This window comes from Pseudophryne corroboree, chromosome 8, assembly GCF_028390025.1.
Source record: "Pseudophryne corroboree isolate aPseCor3 chromosome 8, aPseCor3.hap2, whole genome shotgun sequence".
NCBI lineage: Eukaryota > Metazoa > Chordata > Amphibia > Anura > Myobatrachidae > Pseudophryne > Pseudophryne corroboree.
The window spans coordinates 313,582,870-313,602,609 of NC_086451.1; the positions used below are offsets into that span (position 1 = coordinate 313,582,870).

Below are 19,740 nucleotides of genomic sequence, written 5' to 3' on the forward strand. Positions count from 1 at the left end.
AATAGTCTCCCTGTCCAGGGTATCTATCTCCTCAGACAGAGTATCTGTCCACGCTGCTACAGCACTACACATCCAGGCCGAAGCAATTGCTGGCCTTAGAAGAGTACCAGAATGTGTATAAACAGACTTCAGGATACCTTCCTGCTTCCTATCCGCAGGATCCTTTAGGGCGGCCGTATCCTGTGACGGCAGGGCCACCTTCTTAGACAAGCGTGTCAACGCTTTGTCTACCCTAGGGGAGGATTCCCAGCTTAACCTGTCCGTTGGCGGGAAAGGATACGCCATAAGTAATCTTTTGGAAATCAGTACTTTCCTATCCGGGGAATCCCACGCTTTTGCACATAACTCATTTAATTCATGTGAATGGGGAAAAGTCACTTCTTGCTTTATCTTCCCAAACATATAAACCCTCTTGTCAGGGACAGGGTTTTCCTCCGATATGTGCAATACATCCTTCATTGCTATAATCATGTATCGGGATGGCTTTAGTCATTTTAGGCTGCAACTTTGCATCATCGTCATCGACACTGGAGTCAGAATCCGTGTCGACATCTGTGTCAACCAACTGGGATAGTGGGCGCTTTTGAGACCCTGACGGCCTCTGAGCTGTAGAATCAGACATGGGTTGAGACCCTGACTGATTATCTAACCTTTTATGCAAGGAGCTTACGTTATCATTTAACACCTTCCACATATCCATCCAATCAGGTGTCGGCGCCGACACCACATTCACTTGCACTTGTTCTGCCTTCACCTAACCGTCCTCGTCAAACATGTCGACACAAACGTACCGACACACCACACACACACAGGGAATGCTCTAATGGAGGACAGGACCCCACAACGCCTTTTGGGGGAGACAGAGAGAGAGTATGCCAGCACACACCCCAGCGCTATATAACCCAGGGATTACACAGTAACTTAGTGTTTACCCAGTAGCTGCTGTTTATGATAATTTGCGCCTAAATTTATGTGCTCCCCCTCTCTTTTTACCCTTTTTCTACCTTGATACTGCAGGGGAGAGCCTGGGGAGCTTCCTCTCAGCGGAGCTGTGGAGAGAAAATAGCGCCGGTTAGTGCTGAGGAAGAAGGCCCCGCCCCCTCAGCGGCGGGCTTCTGTCCCGGGTCTGTGTAATAAAATGGCGGGGGCTCGTACATATATACAGTGCCCAGCTGTATATATGTGTCTTTTTGCCAAGAGGTATCCTAATTGCTGCCCAGGGCGCCCCCCCTGCGCCCTGCACCCTACAGTGACCGGAGTGTGTGGGTAGTGTGGGCGCAATGGCGCACAGCTGCAGTGCTGTGCGCTACCTCATGTGAAGACAGGAGTCTTCTGCCGCCGATTTCGATGTCTTCTTGCTTCTGCCGGCTTCTGACTTCTGGCTCTGCGAGGGGGACGGCGGCGCGGCTCCGGAACGGACGACCAAGGTTAAGATCCTGTGTTCGAACCCTCTGGAGCTAATGGTGTCCAGTAGCCTAAGAAGCGCAACCTAGCCGCAGTTAGTAGGTTTGCTTCTCTCCCCTCAGTCCCTCGTAGCAGAGAGTCTGATGCCAGCAGAAGCTCTCTGAAAATAAAAAACCTAACTAAAATACTTTCTTATTAGCAAACTCAGGAGAGCTCACTAAAAGCACCCAGCTCTGGCCGGGCACAGATTCTAACTGAGGTCTGGAGGAGGGGCATAGAGGGAGGAGCCAGTGCACACCAGGTAGTACTAAATCTTTCTTTAGAGTGCCCAGTCTCCTGCGGAGCCCGTCTATTCCCCATGGTCCTTACGGAGTCCCCAGCATCCACTAGGACGTTAGAGAAAGGTAGTTTCCTGCCTGCGATCCGCAGGATCCTTGAGGGCTGCCGTGTCCGGGGACGGTAGTGCAACCTTTTTGGACAAGCGCGTTAAGGCCTTGTCCACCGTGGGTGAGGATTCCCACCGTAACCTATCCTTTGAGGGGAAAGGATACGCCATAATAATTCTCTTGGGAACCTGCAGTCTCTTGTCTGGAGTTTCCCAAGCCTTTTCAAATAAAGCGTTCAGCTCATGAGATGGGGGAAACGTTACCTCAGGTTTCTTTTCCTTAAACATGCAGGCCCTCATGTCAGGGACAGCGGGGTCCTCCGTGATATGCAAAACATCTTTTATTGCAATAATCATATATTGAATACTCTTGGCCACCCTTGGGTGTAACCTTGCATCATCATAGTCAACACTGGACTCGGAATTTTTTGTCGGTATCAGTGTCTGCAATCTGGGAAAAGGGACGTTTATGGGACCCTGAGGGGTCTTGTGACACAGCCAAAACCATGGATTGACTCCCTGCTTTTTCCTTGGACTCTGCTTTGTCCAATCTCTTATGTAATAAGGTCACATTAGCATTTAAAACATTCCACATATCCAACCAATCAGGTGTCGGCTGTGCCGACGGAGACACCACCACCATCTGCTCTGCATCCTCCCTCTACGAGCCTTCCACCTCAGACATGTCGACACACACGTACTGACACCCCCACACACACTGGGATATATGAATATGGGGACAGCCCCCCAATAAGGCCATTTGGAGAGACAGAGAGAGAGTATGCCAGCACACACCCAGCGCCCCTAGATACTGAAAACAAAGTCCCAGCCTTATATATATATAATTTGCACCAAATAAATGTGCGCCCCCCTCGTTTTTTGTCCCCTGTTACTTGTTCAGCTGGGGAGAGTCCGGGAGCAGCTTCTCTGCAGCATGCTGTGGAGAAAATGGCGCTGGTTAGTGCTGGAGGATCAAGCCCCGCCCCCTTGACGGCTGGCTTCGGTCCCGCTCATTTTTTTATACTGGCAGGGGTTTTAATAATATACTGCCTCCGCAGTATCTAATAATGGTGCCAGTTTTATGTGAGGTAATTCTTGCTGCCCAGGGCGCCCCCCCTGCGCCCTTGCTGTGCCTTGTGTGTGTGTGGGAGCAATGGCGCGCAGCGCGACTGCTGCGTGGTACCTCTCTGAAGAACTGAAGTCTTCTGCGGCCTTTGACGTCTTCTTACTTCATACACTTAGCCGGCTTCTATCTTCCGGCTCTGTGAGGAGGACGGCGGCGCGGCTCCGGGACGAACAGCGAGGACGACACCTGTGTTCCGACCCTCTGGAGCTAATGGTGTCCAGTAGCCTAAGAAGCAGAGCCCATCAGTCCAGGAAAGTGGGTCTGCTTCTCTCCCCTCAGTCCCACGAGGCAGAGAGCCTGTTGCCAGCAGTGCTCCCTGAAAATAAAAAACCTAACTAAAGTCTTTTCAGAGAAACTCAGAGCTCCCCTGTAGTGCATCCAGTCTCCTCTGAGCACAGGATCTAACTGAGGTCTGGAGGAGGGGCATAGAGGGAGGAGCCAGTTCACACCCATCTAAAGTCTTAGAGTGCCCATGTCTCCTGCGGAGCCCGTCTATACCCCATGGTCCTTACGGACTCCCCAGCATCCTCTAGGACGTAAGAGAAAAAAGGGATATTAAATAATTAGAATAGTGAACATACAAATGTGAATGCTTGCCATCGGAACCCCGAACACCACGATGGGCAATTTGCCTCTTTTCAACCTCAATTACTACTAATTGTTACTACTAATACACAAGTTATATGGGCAAGATAACTTTGTTATTGTATGCACCCTTCCATAGAGATGCAAGCAGAAATGAGCTGCATTTTCCCTCTTACACACATTGCATGAGATTCTGTAGCATGAATGAACATCCCCTTAATAATATGCAGGCAGTAATGTAACTGTATTATAATTTACTGTTTTAGCTGTTGAATAACAAAGCTTAGTTCACAGTTATTTTATAGGGTCACACTTCTATGAAGGCCTTTTTTTTTTTTACATATAGTGCACCCGGAAAGTATTCACAGCGCTTCACTTTTTCCACATTTTGTTATGTTACAGCCTTGTTCCAAATTGGAATAAATTCATTTTTCCCTCAAAATTCTACACACAATAACCCATAATGACAATGTGAAAAAAGTTTTTGGGAGATATTTGCAAATTTATTAAAAATAGAAAACTAAGAAATCACATGTACATAAGTATTCACAGCCTTTGCTCAATACTTTGTTGATGCACCTTTGGCAGCAATAACAACCTGAAATCTTTTTGATTATGATGCCACAAGCTTGGCACACCTATCTTTGGGCAGTTTCGCCCATTCTGCTTTGCAGCACCTCTCAATCTCCATCAGGTTGGATGGGAAGAGTCGGTACACAGCCATTTTCAGATCTCTCCAGAGGTGTTCAATCGGATTCAAGTCTGGGCTCTGGCTGGGTCACTCAAGGACACTGACAGAGTTGTCATGAAGCCACTCCTTTGATATCTTGACTGTGTGCTTAGGGTCGTTATCCTACTGAAAGATGAACCGTCACCCCAGACTGAGGGGTCAAGAGTGCTCTGGAGCAGGTTTTCATCCAGGATGTCTCTGTACATTGCTGCATTCATCTTTCCCTCTATCCTGACTAGTCTCCCAGTTCCTGCCATTGAAAAACATCCCCACAGCATGATGCTGCCACCACCATGCTTCACTATGGTATTGGCCTGGTGATGAGCGGTGCCTGGTTTCCTCCAAACATGACGCCTGGTATTCACGCCAAAGAGTTCAATCTTTGTCTCATCAGACCAGAGAATTTTGTTTCTCATGGTCTGAAAGTCTTCATGTGCATTTTGGCAAACTCCAGGCGGGCTGCTATGTGCTTTTTACTAAGGACTGGCTTCCGTCTGGCCACTCTACCATACAGGCCTGATTGGTGGATTGCTGCAGAGATGGTTGTCCTTTTGGAAGGTTCTCCTCTCTCCACAGAGGAATGCTGTAGCTCTGACAGTCTGACCATCGGGTTATCGGTCACCTCCCTGACTAGGGCACTTCTCCTCCGATCACTCAGTTTAGATGGCCGGACAGCTCTAGGAAGAGTCCTGGTGGTTCCGAACTTCTTCCATTTACAGATGATGGAGGCCACTGTGCTCATTGGGACCTTCAAAGCATCAGATATTTTTCTGTGCCCTTGTCTACAGACAATTCTTTTGACTTCATGCTTGGTTTGTGCTCCGACATGCACTGTCAAGCGTGGGGCCTTATTTAGACTGGTGTGTGCCTTTCCAAATCATGTCCAATTAACTGAATTTACCTCAGGTGAACTCCAGTTAAGCTGTAAGAACCTCTTAAGGATGATTAGTGGAAACAGTATGCACCTGAGCTCAATTTTGAGCTTCATGGCAAAGGCTGTGAATACTTATGTACATGTGATTTCTTAGTTTTTTATTTGTAATAAATTTTCAACAAAAAAAAATTATATATATATATATATATATATATATATATATATATAAAACTTTTTTCACGTTGTCATTATGGGGTATTGTGTGTAGAAATTTGAGGGAAAAATAATGAATTTATTCCATTTTGGAATAAGGCTCTAACATAACAAAATGTGGAAAAAGTGAAGCGCTGTGAATACTTTCCAAATGCACTGTATTACACGGTTGAGTCACATTATTATGATCACCAGCTAATTACCAGAGTAACCGCCGTGTACAGCACAGACAGCAGCTAGACGGGCTGGAAGTGACTCATACTCCTTTAAGACTAGCAAAAATTTCCCGGGTTATTGCACGTGAAAGCCGGGATTTTGCTTAGTCTGAAGGGGTCCTAAAGCAATATCCTGGGTCGAGAGTCCCTGGCATTTCATCCAAGGTCGCAACCTGGGTTGAAGCTGGAATCGACCCGGGATGCGTGCAGTGTAAATGGGTAAGTTGGGTCAAGGCGACCCAGCACCTGTTCTCTGCATAGGAGAAGGCGATGCTAGGAGATGATCATCTCCAAGCGCCGCCTCCTGTAGCGTCAACGGTGAGGTCACCAACCAACCAATTACCGGGTCGGGCCGCAAGTCTGGAAGGGTCAGGTTGCACCTGTGTACACATTCCCGGGTGCGACCCGGATATGTAAGTCTGAAAGGGGTATTGATAAGGTGCTGGTAGGTTGGCACAGGTATCTGCAGCGTTGTGGCGTGGTGGTCAGCACTCACGCACCTTTGTTTCGAAGTAACTGAGGCAGCTGATGCAAAGTAGCGATTGCCGGTAATTTCTGCATGCACCAGACCTATACTGTATTGATTAACAGTCTGCAGCTGTTTGGGGGTGGCTATGGCAGCTAAGGCCATTGTCTTCATCTTCCAACAGAGATTTCCTGGCCTCCTTGGACGCAGCACTGGATATCACATGCATACAGGAGACATCTACTTATACCAGACGCCTCCTGCTGCAAGTAAATAGCAGCGATGCTAAAATCCAACCATATCTATCAATGTACTGTATATATTAATAAAACAAACTACTGCTTTATAATACAAGTTACTAAATACCTGTACTGAGGGTTCCGAGCCCACACTCCTGTGCCCACTGAGGCTCCTACAATGACCATTAGTTTCCACAGCCATACTGGTGTAAATACTGCCCAGTAACTCCACTGAATAATGCCGTCCAGGCGCAGGGACAGGAGAACAGAGAAAAGCAACAAACACGCGTATATAAGGAATTTACTGCAAAACACAGAAAGAAAAGAAACACATAGATAAATGTACAGTATGTTTATGTTAATTAACAGTATAAAATACAAATTTTTATTTTAGGGCAAAGCTGGACAAATCTGGGTGCCCATGAAATGTGTCCCGTCACCTACAGCATGGACTGCTGATGCTATGCGCAAAGAGAAAATAGGATTTTAATTACCTACCGGTAAATCCTTTTCTCGTAGTCCGTAGAGGATGCTTGGGTCCAATTTAGTACCATGGGTATAGACGGGTCCACTAGGAGCCATGAGCACTTTAAAAGATTAATAGTGTGGGCTGGCTCCTCCCTCTATGCCCCTCCTACCAGACTCAGTCTAGAAACTGTGCCCGAGGAGACGGACATACTTTGAGAGAAGGAAATACACAAATAGTGGTGAGATTCACACCAGCTCACACATACAACAAAAGGAAAGCCAAGCTAACGAACTCGGAACAATTCAGCAACGGCTGAACCAACAAATTGAGCAAGTAAAAAAGCAGGAACACGAAGCACTGGGCGGGCGCCTAGCATCCTCTACGGACTACGAGAAAAGGATTTACTGGTAGGTAATTAAAATCCTATTTTCTCTTACGTCCTAGAGGATGCTGGGGTCCAATTTAGTACCATGCGGATGTACAAAAGCTCCCAGTATAGGAGGGAGAGTGCTGAGGTTCCTGCAGAACAAATTGACCGAAATTTAGGTCGTCAGAAGAACTCAGCAAATGTGTTCGACCCTGACCAAGTTGCTACTCGGCAAAGTTGTCCAGCCGAGACACCCCGGGCAGCCGCCCAGGAAGAACCCACTTTACGAGTAGAGTGGGCCTTAACAGATTTTGGACACGATAAGCCTGCCGTAGAATAAGCATGCTGGATAGTGAAACTGATCCAGCGAGAAACTGTCTGCTTAGAAGCAGGACACCCAACCTTGTTGGGATCATAAAGGACAAACAGAGCGTCCGACTTCCTGTGACGAGAAGTTCTCTTCACATATATTTTCAAAGTCCTCACAACATCCAAGGACTTTGAGGTAATTGAGGAGTCAGTAGCCACTGGCACCACAATAGGTTGGTTGATATGAAAGGCTGACACAACCTTCGGAAGAAATTGCTGACGCGTTCTGAGCTCAGCTCTATCCTAATAGAAAATCAAGTAAGGGCTTTTGCATGACAATGCCCCCAATTCCGACACACGACTAGCAAACTCCAAAGCCAACAGTGTGACCGCTCTCCAAGTAAGAAACTTGACGTCCACTTCCTGTAAAGGCTCGAACCAATCTGATTGCAGGAACTGCAGTACCACATTAAGATCCCAAGGTGCCGTAGGCGGCACAAAGGGTGGTTGAATATGCAGAACCCCTTTCAAGAATGTCTGAACTTCAGGAAGAGCAGGTAATTGTTTCTGGAAGAAAATGGACAAGGCCGAAATCTGGACCTTTATGGAGCCCAAGCGTAGGACGACCTCCACACCTGCTTGCAGAAAGAGGAGAAACCGTCCCAGATGAAACTTCACCATAGGAAACATCTTGGATTCACACCAAGACACATACTTTTTCCAAATCCGATGGTAATGTTTTGACGTTACTCCCTTCCTAGCCTGTATCAGGGTAGGAATGACCTTTTTCGGAATGCCCTTCCGAGCTAAGATCTGGCGTTCAACCTCCATGCCATCAAACATAGCCGCGGTAAGTCTTGACAGGGGAACGGCCCCTGTTGCAGAAGGTCCTCGCAAAGAGGAAGAGGCATCGGATCCTCCAGTAGTAATTCCAGAAGATCCGCGTACCAAGCCCTTCTTGTCCAGTCCGGAGCAATGAGGATCGCCTGAACTCTTGTTCTCCTTATGAGTTTTAGAACTCTTGGGATGAGTGGAAGTGGAGGAAACACGTACACCGACCGGAACACCCACGGAGTCACTAGGGCGTCCACCGCCACGGCTTGCGGGTCCCTCGACCTGGAACAATACCGCCGAAGCTTCTTGTTGAGACGAGAGGCCATCATGTCTATTTGAGGTACACCCCAAAGATCCGTAACCTCCCGAACACCTCCGGATGGAGTCCCCACTCTCCTGGATGGAGATTGTGTCTGCTGAGGAAGTCCGCTTCTCTTTAGGAGCTTGAGAATGCTTGGGATGAGAGGAAGTGGAGGGAACACATAAACTGACTGGTACGTCTACGGAGTTACCAGTGCGTCCACCGCCACTGCGTGCGGGTTTCTCGACCTGGAACAGTACCTCCGAAGCTTCTTGTTGAGGTGAGAGGCCATTATGTCTATTTGAGGTACACCCCATCGGCTTGTTACCTCTGCGAACACCTCCGAGTGGAGGCCCCACTCTCCTGGATGGAGATTGTGTCTGCTGAGGAAGTCCGCTTCCCAGTTCTCCACTCCCGAAATGAAGATTGCCGACAGCGCCACCGCGTGCTTTTCTGCCCAGAGGATGATTCTTGTTACCTCTGACATCGCAGCACTGCTCTTCGTTCTGCCCTGCCTGTTTATGTAGGACACTGCTGTGACGTTGTTAGAGTGAACCTGAATGGCTTCATCTTGCAGAAGATGTGCTGCTTGTAGAAGGCCGTTGTAAATGGCCCTCAGTTCCAGAACGTTTATTGGAAAGAGATTCCTGACTGGACCACCTTCCTTTTACGTTTTCCCCTTGGGTGACTGCTCCCCAACCTCTGAGACTTGCATCTGTGGTTAGAAGGATCCAATTCTGAATCCCGAACCTGCGGCCTTCGAGTAGGTGAGATGCTTGCAGCCACCACAGGAGTGAAATTCTGGCTTTCGGTGACAGGCGTATCCGTTGGTGCATGTGACGATGTGATCTCAACCATTTGTTTAGGAGATCCAGTCGGAAGAACCTCACATGGAATCTTCCGTACTGAAGAGCCTCGTAGGATGCAACCAACTTCCCCAGAAGGCGAATGTACTGATGAACCGATACCCGGGCTGGCTTCAGGAGCTCCCGAACCATTGATTGGATCACAACGCTTTCTCCACCTGTAGAAACACCCTCTGCACTTCCGTGTCGAGTATCATCTCCAGGAAGGACAGTCTCCTTGTCGGCTCCAAATGTGACTTGGAAGGTTCAGGATCCACCCATGATCCTGGAGTATTCGAGTTGAGAGAGCAATACTCTGCAACATCATCTCCTTGGAAGATGCTTTTATTAGCAGATCGTCCAGATATGGAATTATGTTCACTCCCTGTCTGCGGAGGAGTAGCATCTTCTCCACCATGACCTTGGTGAACACCCTTGGTGCTGTGGAGAGGCCAAAGGGCAGTGCCTGAAACGGATAGTGACAGTCCAGCAGTGCAAATCAGAGATAACCCTGGTGAGGCAGCCAGATCGGAATGTACAGGTACGCATCCTTGATATCCAGGGATAATAGGAATTTCCCCTCCTCCAGACCTGAAATCACCGCTCTCAGACTCCATCTTGAATTTGAATTCCCTCAAGTAGGGGTTCAATGACTTTAAGTTTAATATTGGCCTTACCGAACCATCCGGTTTTGGTACCACAAAAAGGTTTGAGTAATAACCCTTGTGTTGTAGGTGAAGTGGAACAATGACATCCGTTTGAACCAATTTTTGAATCGCTTCCTGTAGGATGGCACTTTCTGTCAGCGAAGTTGGTAAGCCTGATTTGAAGAATATGTGAGGTAGGAGTTCTTGAAATTCCAGTCTGTATTCCTGGGCAACAATATCCTTTACCCAGGGGTCTAGGCATGATGATGCCCAAACGTGACTGAAAACCTTTAGTCTCGCTCCCACCTGCCCGACCTCCAGACTGGGAGGTCCACCGTCATGCTGAAGATTTTGAGGAAGCAGAATCTGGTTTCTGTTCCTGGGAACCTGATGGTGCAGGTTTTCTGGACTTTCCCTGATCTCCTCTAAAGAAGGTGGGCGGGAGTTTGGAATTTTTAAATTTTGTGGACCGAAAGGACTGCAGTGTAGGCGAAGGATAAGATTTCCTAGCCGGTGGTGCTGCTGAGGGAAGAAATGTTGACTTACCTGCAGTTGCCATGGAGATCCACGCATCCAATGCGTCCCCAAACAGAGCCTGACCTGTGAAGGGTAGCTTCTCCACGCTTCTCTTGGAATCTGCATCCGCAGTCCATTGGCATAGCCAGAGACCTCTGCGCGCCGAGACCGCCATAGAAGTAGCCCGTGCATTCAGCATGCCAAGGTCCTTCATGGCATCCACCATGAACCCTGCAGAATCCTGTATGTGACGCAAGAACAAATCAATGTCACTCCTATCTCTAGTATCCAAGTCCTCTAGCAATGTGCCTGAGCACTTTACTATGGCTTTAGAAATCCACGCACAAGCAATAGTGGGCCTTAAAGCTACGCCAGTAGCTGTGTATAGTGATTTGAGTGTAGTCTCAATCTTGCGGTCAGCCGGCTCTTTGAAAGCGGTTGAACCAGGAACAGGTAAAACCACCTTTTTTTACAACCTACTGTAGATACAGAAGCGTCAACTATAGGGGGGGTTATCCCACTTTTTCCTTTCCTCCTCAGGGAAAGGGAAAGCAATGAGAACCCTTTTTGGGATCTGGAATTTTTTCTCTGGGTTTTCCCAGGATTTTTCAAACAAAGAGTTTAACTTCTTGGAAACCTGGAAGGTAAGCGAGGATTCCTTACTTTCTGTAAAATAAGATTCCTCCACCTGCTCAGGTACCTTCTCAGTAATGTGCAAAACATCCCTAATGGCTTCAATCATTAGTTGCACCCCTTTAGCAAGGGATGCATTTCCCCCTACATATCCCCATCACCGTCCCCTGTATCAGAGTCGGTATCAGTGTCAGCTTGCATTATCTGGGCAAGTGTACGCTTTTGTGGGTATGTAGGTGGGGTTTTTAACGAATTAGTGAGGGCCAAATACTGCAAACCCTCCACAGATTTCCTCAAAAACTTTCTCAGTATGTGACATACTTGTAGAAAATAAGATTTTACTCACCGGTAAATCTATTTCTCGTAGTCCGTAGTGGATGCTGGGAACTCCGTAAGGACCATGGGGAATAGACGGGCTCCGCAGGAGACTGGGCACTCTAAAAGAAAGATTAGGTACTATCTGGTGTGCACTGGCTCCTCCCACTATGACCCTCCTCCAGACCTCAGTTAGGACACTGTGCCCGGAAGAGCTGACACAATAAGGAAGAATTTTGAATCCCGGGTAAGACTCATACCAGCCACACCAATCACACCGTATAACTCGTGATACTACACCCAGTTAACAGTATGAAATATAACTGAGCCTCTCAACAGATGGCTCAACAATAACCCTTAGTTAGGCAATAACTACATACAAGTATTGCAGACAATCCGCACTTGGGATGGGCGCCCAGCATCCACTACGGACTACGAGAAATAGATTTACCGGTGAGTAAAATCTTATTTTCTCTGACGTCCTAGTGGATGCTGGGAACTCCGTAAGGACCATGGGGATTATACCAAAGCTCCCAAACGGGCGGGAGAGTGCGGATGACTCTGCAGCACCGAATGAGAGAACTCCAGGTCCTCCTCAGCCAGGGTATCAATTTTGTAGAATTTAGCAAACGTGTTTGCCCCTGACCAAGTTGCAGCTCGGCAAAATTGTAAAGCCGAAACCCCTCGGGCAGCCGCCCAAGATGAGCCCACTTTCCTCGTGGAATGGGCTTTTACTGATTTAGGATGCGGCAATCCAGCCGCAGAATGCTCCAGCTGAATTGTGCTACAAATTCAGCGAGCAATAGTCTGCTTAGAAGCAGGAGCACCTATTTTGTTGGGTGCCTGCAGGATAAAAAGCAAGTCAGTTTTCCTGACTCCAGCCGTCCTGGAAATATAAATTTTTAAGGCCCTGACTACGTCCAGTAACTTGGAATCTTCCAAGTCCCTAGTAGCCGCAGGCACTACAATAGGTTGGTTCAAGTGAAAAGCTGATACCACCTTAGGGAGAAACTGAGGACGAGTCCTCAATTCTGCCCTATCCATATGGAAAATCAGATAAGGGCTTTTACATGACAAAGCCGCCAATTCTGACACACGCCTGGCCGAAGCCAAGGCCAATAACATGACCACTTTCCACGTGAGATATTTCAAATCCACAGTTTTAAGTGGCTCAAACCAATGTGATTTTAAGAAACTCAACACCACGTTGAGAGCCCAAGGTGCCACAGGAGGCACAAAAGGGGGCTGAATATGTAGCACTCCCTTCACAAATGTCTGAACTCCAGGCAGTGAAGCCAGTTCTTTCTGGAAGAAAATCGACAGAGCCGAAATCTGGACCTTAATGGAACCCAATTTTAGGCCCATAGTCACCCCTGACTGTAGGAAGTGCAGAAAACGACCCAGCTGAAATTCCTCTGTTGGGGCCTTCCTGGCCTCACACCATGCAACATATTTTCGCCAAATACGGTGATAATGGTTTGCGGTTACTTCTTTCCTGGCTTTTATCAGCGTAGGAATGACTTCTTCCGGAATGCCCTTTTCCTTTAGGATCCGGAATTCAACCGCCATGCCGTCAAACGCAGCCACGGTAAGTCTTGGAACAGACAGGGCCCCTGCTGTAGCAGATCCTGTCTGAGCGGTAGAGGCCATGGGTCCTCTGATATCATTTCTTGAAGTTCTGGGTACCAAGCTCTTCTTGGCCCATACGGAACCACGAGTATCGTTCTTACTCCTCGTTTTCTTATTATTCTCAGTACTGTCAAAGTCAGAAAAATATCACGCTGCACATTGCCATATATGCACCTCATGCGTGTGCCCGCTGCACGTGCATGAGCCCTCCCGTGCGTGCGTATAGTCGCAGTAGCGTGCACTTGCAGGCGCACGGTATGCGCATTTACGGTAGAGTTTGTGTGCGTCTAGCAGGCGACTCGATCGTTACATATTTTAGTCATATAATGTATTTTGTAGATTATGGTCCCTTTGATAGAATCTGAAAGTTTGGTTAATGTAGTATGTTCAGAGACAAAGAGATCCCTCTTTGTTTGATACGAAGGGTCAGACAGGGGTTACACAGTGGTGTTTAGTATCCATCGGAAGAGAATATAATTAGCAATATTCCGGTGTTGGTTTGAAGCGGATTACTCGCTCGTGCGTATAGTTATGGACATAAGAAGTTTATGGACATTTACTATATTTGCACGTTATTACCCATGCGGCGGGAAACCCAGTTTCCCTCCCACCTGAGCAGTTTGGAATAGTCACAGCCCACCTGTATGAACCAACCTATGACCTTTTGTTATAATGCGGAGACGAATTCCTGTGTCCAATGAACAATAAGAATGTAGGGACCATTGTACTGTATTGTGTGTAGTGTATAAAAAGACAAGCCGATCTGGGCCAGCTCTCTCTACTCTTCTCAACGGTTCTCATCACTGATAATCGGGAGCTGGATATCCAGAAAGGCGCTTGCGATTGTTCCCCTTGTGCGTAAGTTCTCTGCAACCATATTTATCTCCTATTTTGTTGTAAGCCATTCTCTCTCTCCTTCCCCCTTAAATGTAATTGTGTCTTTGTTGTATTTTAACGTGTAGTAACTCGGTTAGGTATTTTATGTTAGTTTGGTAGTGTATAACTTGTATTGTGTATTCTTTTGCGATTGAACGTTCATTCTCTCCCTTAAAAGGTGTTAGACCTTTAGACCGGTATTTGAGTGTTTATTATATTGCTAAAGGGTTCTCAGAGCGTAAGAGTCGCTCATACAGCTTTTAAACTAACAAGGGTACACTGTGTTGCATTTACACCTTATCACTGCACAAAGGTTTACAATATAAGTACATTGTTTATGATATTGTTACAAAGGTTTAACTCTGTGAGCGTCAGCGCCGCTTGTGATCTCCTCGTGGTCTTGAGCGTCTGCTACGCTGATAGCGTATCATTACGTTAGTCGGCAGCCTATAGCGTGCTTGCCTTTACGCTTTAAGCCGTGAGCAAATGTGCCGCTCGTGCGTCTCGTCCACGGCTAAGCGTTTGTTACGCTACGTGCGTACTCTTACGGTATTCTATACGCCAATTGCGTACTGTGTTCATTAACCTTTTAGAGTGTTTTAAATAGGATAAATTATAGGCTTTATCAGTACCTTTGGTATGAGAGGCAGAGGAGGGAATACATAAACCGACTGGTACACCCACGGTGTCACTAGAGCGTCCACAGCTATTGCCTGAGGGTCCCTTGACCTGGCGCAATATCTAGTTTTTTGTTTAGGCGGGACGCCATCATGTCCACCTGTGGCCTTTCCCAACGGTTTACCAACAGTTGGAAGACTTCTGGATGAAGTCCCCACTCTCCCGGGTGTAGGTCGTGTCTGCTGAGGAAGTCTGCTTCCCAGTTGTTCACTCCCGGAATGAACACTGCTGACAGTGCTAAGACGTGATTTTCCGCCCATCGGAGAATCCTTGTGGCTTCTGCCATCGCCATCTTGCTTCTTGTGCCGCCCTGTCGGTTTACATGGGTGACTGCCGTGATGTTGTCTGATTGGATCAGTACCGGCTGGTTTTGAAGCAGAGGCCTTGCCAGACTTAGGGCATTGTAAATGGCCCTCAGTTCCAGAATATTTATGTGTAGGGACGACTCCTGACTTGACCAAAGTCCTTGGAAATTTCTTCCCTGTGTGACTGCCCCCCGGCCTCGAAGGCTGGCATCCGTGGTTACCAGGACCCAGTCCTGTATGCCGAATCTGCGGCCCTCTTGAAGATGAGCACTCTGCAGCCACCACAGTAGAGATACCCTGGTCCTTGGAGACAGGGTTATCAGCCGATGCATCTGAAGATGCGATCCCGACCACTTGTCCAAGAAGTCCCACTGAAAGGTTCTTGCATGGAACCTGCCGAATGGAATTTTGCTTCGTAAGAAGCTACCATTTTTCCCAGGACTCGTGTGCAGTGATGCACCGATACCTGTTTTGGTTTCAGGAGGTCTCTGACTAGAGATGACAGCTCCTTGGCTTTCTCCTGCGGGAGAAACACTTTTTTCTGTTCTGTGTCCAGAACCATCCCCAGGAACAGTAGGCGTGTGGTAGGAACCAGCTGTGACTTTGGAATGTATAGAATCCATCCTTGCTGTTGTAGCACTTCCCGAGATAGTGCTACTCCGACCAACAACTGCTCCTTGGACCTCGCCTTAATAAGGAGATCGTCCAAGTACGGGATAATTAAAACTCCCTTTTTTCAAAGGAGTATCATCATTTCTGCCATTACCTTGGTAAAGACCCTCGGTGCCGTGGACAGTCCAAACGGCAGTGTTTGGAATTGGTAATGGCAATCCTGTACCACAAATCTGAGGTACTCCTGGTGAGGATGGTAAATGGGGACATGTAGGTAAGCATCCTTGATGTGCAGGGATACCATGTAATCCCCCTCCTCCAGGCTTGCAATAACCGCCCTGAGCGATTCCATCTTGAACTTGAATTTTTTATGTATGTGTTCAAGGATTTCAAATTTAAAATGGGTCTCACCGAACCGTCCGGTTTCGGTACCACAAACAGTGTGGAATAGTAACCCCGTCCTTGTTGAAGTAGGGGCACCTTGACTATCACCTGCTGGGAATACAGCTTGTGAATTGCCTCTAGCACAGCCTCCCTGCCTGAGGGAGTTGTCGGCAAGGCAGATTTGAGGAAACGGCGGGGGAGAGACGCCTCGAATTCCAGCTTGTACCCCTGAGATACTACTTGAAGGATCCAGGGATCCACCTGTGAGCGAGCCCACTGATCGCTGAAATTTTTGAGGCGGCCCCCCACCGTACCTGGCTACGCCTGTGGAGCCCCCGCGTCATGCGGTGGACTCAGAGGAAGCGGGGGAAGAATTTTGATTCTGGGAACTGGCTGACTGGTGCAGCTTTTTCCCTCTTCCCTCGTCTCTGTGCAGAAAGGAAGCGCCTTTGACCCGCTTGCTTTTCTGAAGCCGAAAGGACTGTACCTGATAATACAGTGCTTTCTTAGGCTGTGAGGAAACCTGAGGTAAAAAAATTTCTTCCCAGCTGTTGCTGTGGATACGAGGTCCCAGAGACCATCCCCAAACAATTCCTCACCCTTATAAGGCTCTATGTGCCTTTTAAAGTCAGCATCACCTGTCCAGTGTCGGGTCTCTAATACCCTCCTGACAGAATGGACAATGCATTAATTCTGGATGCCAGCCGGCAAAATATCCCTCTGTGCATCCCTCATATATAAGACGACGTCTTATGTTCGCAAAATAGTATCCCTGTTTGACAGGGTTACAGACCACGCTGCAGCAGCACTATCTGCAGGTCTCAGTCTAGTACCCGAGTGTGTAAATACAGACTTCAGGATAGCCTCCTGCTTTTTATCAGCAGGTACCTTCAAAGTGGCCGTATCCTAAGACGGCAGTGCCCCCTTTTTTGACAAACGTGTGAGCGCCTTATCCACCCTAGGGGATATCTCCCAGCGTAACTTATCCTCTGGCGGGAAAGGGTACGCCATCAGTAACTTTTTAGAAATTACCAGTTTCTTATCGGGGGAACCCACGCTTTTTCACACTTCATTCACTCATTTGATGGGGGAACAAAACACTGCCTGCTTTTTCTCCCCAAACATAAAACCCTTTTTATGTGGTACTTGGGTTAATGTCAGAAATGTGTAACACATTTTTTATTGCCGGGATCATGTAACGGATGTTCCTAGTGGATTGTGTATATGTCTCAACCTCGTCGACACTGGAGTCAGACTCCGTGTCGACATCTGTGTCTGCCATCTGAGGGAGCGGGCGTTTTTGAGCCCCTGATGGCCTTTGAGACGCCTGGGCAGGCGCGGGCTGAGAAGCCGGCTGTCCCATAGCTGTTACGTCATCCAGCCTTTTATGTAAGGAGTTGACACTGTCGGTTTATACCTTCCACCTATCCATCCACTCTGGTGTCGGCCCCACAGGGGGCGACATCACATTTATCGGCATCTGCTCTGCCATCACATAAGCCTCCTCATCAAACGTGTCGACACAGCCGTACCGACACACCGCACACACACACACAGGGAATGCTCTGACTGAGGACAGGACCCCGCACAGCCCTTTGGGGAGACAGAGAGAGAGTATGCCAGCACACACCAGAGCGCTATATAATTTAGGGATTAACACTATATTGAGTGAATTTTTCCCAAAAGCTGCTTGTATATACAATATTGCGCCTAAATTTTGTGCCCCCCCTCTCTTTTTAACCCTTTGAGCCTGAAAACTACAGGGGAGAGCCTGGGGAGCTGTCTTCCAGCTGCACTGTGAAGAGAAAATGGCGCCAGTGTGCTGAGGGAGAAGCCCCGCCCCTTTTTCAACTGACTTTCTCCCGCTTTTTCTGGAATACTGGCAGGGGTAATTTTACATCTATATAGCCTCTAGGACTATATATGATGTAGATTTGCCAGCCAAGGTGTCATATATTGCCCTCAGGGCGCCCCCCCCCCAGCGCCCTGCACCCTCAGTGACCGAGTGTGAAGTGTGCATGAGGAGCAATGGCGCACAGCTGCAGTGCTGTGCGCTACCTTGGTGAAGACCGAAGTCTTCTGTTGCCGATTTTCCGGACCTCTTCTTGCTTCTGGCTCTGTAAGGGGGACGGCGGCGCGGCTCCGGGAACGAACACCAAGGCCAGTTCCATGCGGTCGATCCCTCTGGAGCTAATGGTGTCCAGTAGCCTAAGAAGCCCAAGCTAGCTGCAAGCAGGTAGGTTCACTTCTTCTCCCCTTAGTCCCTCGATGCAGTGAGCCTGTTGCCAGCAGGTCTCACTGTAAAATAAAAAAACTAAAATAAACTTTCTTTCTAGGAGCTCAGGAGAGCCCCTAGTGTGCATCCAGCTCGGCCGGGCACAGAAATCTAACTGAGGTCTGGAGGAGGGTCATAGTGGGAGGAGCCAGTGCACACCAGATAGTACCTAATCTTTCTTTTAGAGTGCCCAGTCTCCTGCGGAGCCCGTCTATTCCCCATGGTCCTTACGGAGTTCCCAGCATCCACTAGGACGTCAGAGAAATCTGGGATATCATTCCCCTTAAAGAATCCATCCATGCGGGTTCGGATTCGCAAGGCTGAGAAAGCATATTGCAGTCCTGCGTACATGGAATAGACTCCTCAGGAGAAGATAAAACATTCTGCAGCTCAGGGCACAGAGTCCTTGGACATGGTAATGTGGGATATACACACTTACACACACAGGAAAATGTCAAATACAGTTTCCCCCAGAGTACATTCAGAGAGTCACAGAATATAAGGAGCCAGCCACACAGCGCCCCTGTAGGCAGTTGTTATGATAAAAGCCCGACGCTGACTAACCAACCTTAAACGGCTCCTCCGGGCACATTTTCTAGACTGAGTCTGGTAGTAGGGGCATAGAGGGAGGAGCCAGCCCACACTATTAATCTCTTAAAGTGCCCATGGCTCATAGTGGTCCCGTCTATACCTATGGTACTAAATTGGACCCCAGCATCCTCTAGGACGTAAGAGAAAATAAGAATTTACTTACTGATAATTCTATTTCTCGTAGTCCGTAGTGGATGCTGGGAACTCCGTAAGGACCATGGGGAATAGCGGCTCCGCAGGAGACTGGGCACAAAAGTAAAGCTTTAGGACTACCTGGTGTGCACTGGCTCCTCCCCCTATGACCCTCCTCCAAGCCTCAGTTAGGATACTGTGCCCGGACGAGCGTACACAATAAGGAAGGATCTTGAATCCCGGGTAAGACTCATACCAGCCACACCAATCACACCGTACAACCTGTGATCTGAACCCAGTTAACAGCATGATAACAGAGGAGCCTCTGAAAAGATGGCTCACAACAACAATAACCCGATTTTTGTAACAATAACTATGTACAAGTATTGCAGACAATCCGCACTTGGGATGGGCGCCCAGCATCCACTACGGACTACGAGAAATAGAATTATCGGTAAGTAAATTCTTATTTTCTCTGACGTCCTAGTGGATGCTGGGAACTCCGTAAGGACCATGGGGATTATACCAAAGCTCCCAAACGGGCGGGAGAGTGCGGATGACTCTGCAGCACCGAATGAGAGAACTCCAGGTCCTCCTCAGCCAGGGTATTAAATTTGTAGAATTTAGCAAACGTGTTTGCCCCTGACCAAGTAGCAGCTCGGCAAAGTTGTAAAGCCGAGACCCCTCGGGCAGCCGCCCAAGATGAGCCCACCTTCCTTGTGGAATGGGCTTTTACAGATTTTGGCTGTGACAGGCCTGCCACAGAATGTGCAAGCTGAATTGTA

At 48.1% G+C, this 19,740-nt stretch overlaps 1 protein-coding gene across 1 annotated transcript in view; it reads right to left on the minus strand.

Moving 5' to 3' along the window:
* The window catches only part of TMEM185A (transmembrane protein 185A), a 90,464-nt gene that overhangs the window by 35,747 nt on the left and 34,977 nt on the right, over positions 1-19,740 (minus strand). Inside the window, exon 2 of the mRNA XM_063937392.1 lies at positions 6,365-6,541. Within this exon, the coding sequence (XP_063793462.1) occupies positions 6,365-6,541 (177 nt within the window). The remainder of the gene's footprint in view (positions 1-6,364; positions 6,542-19,740) is intronic.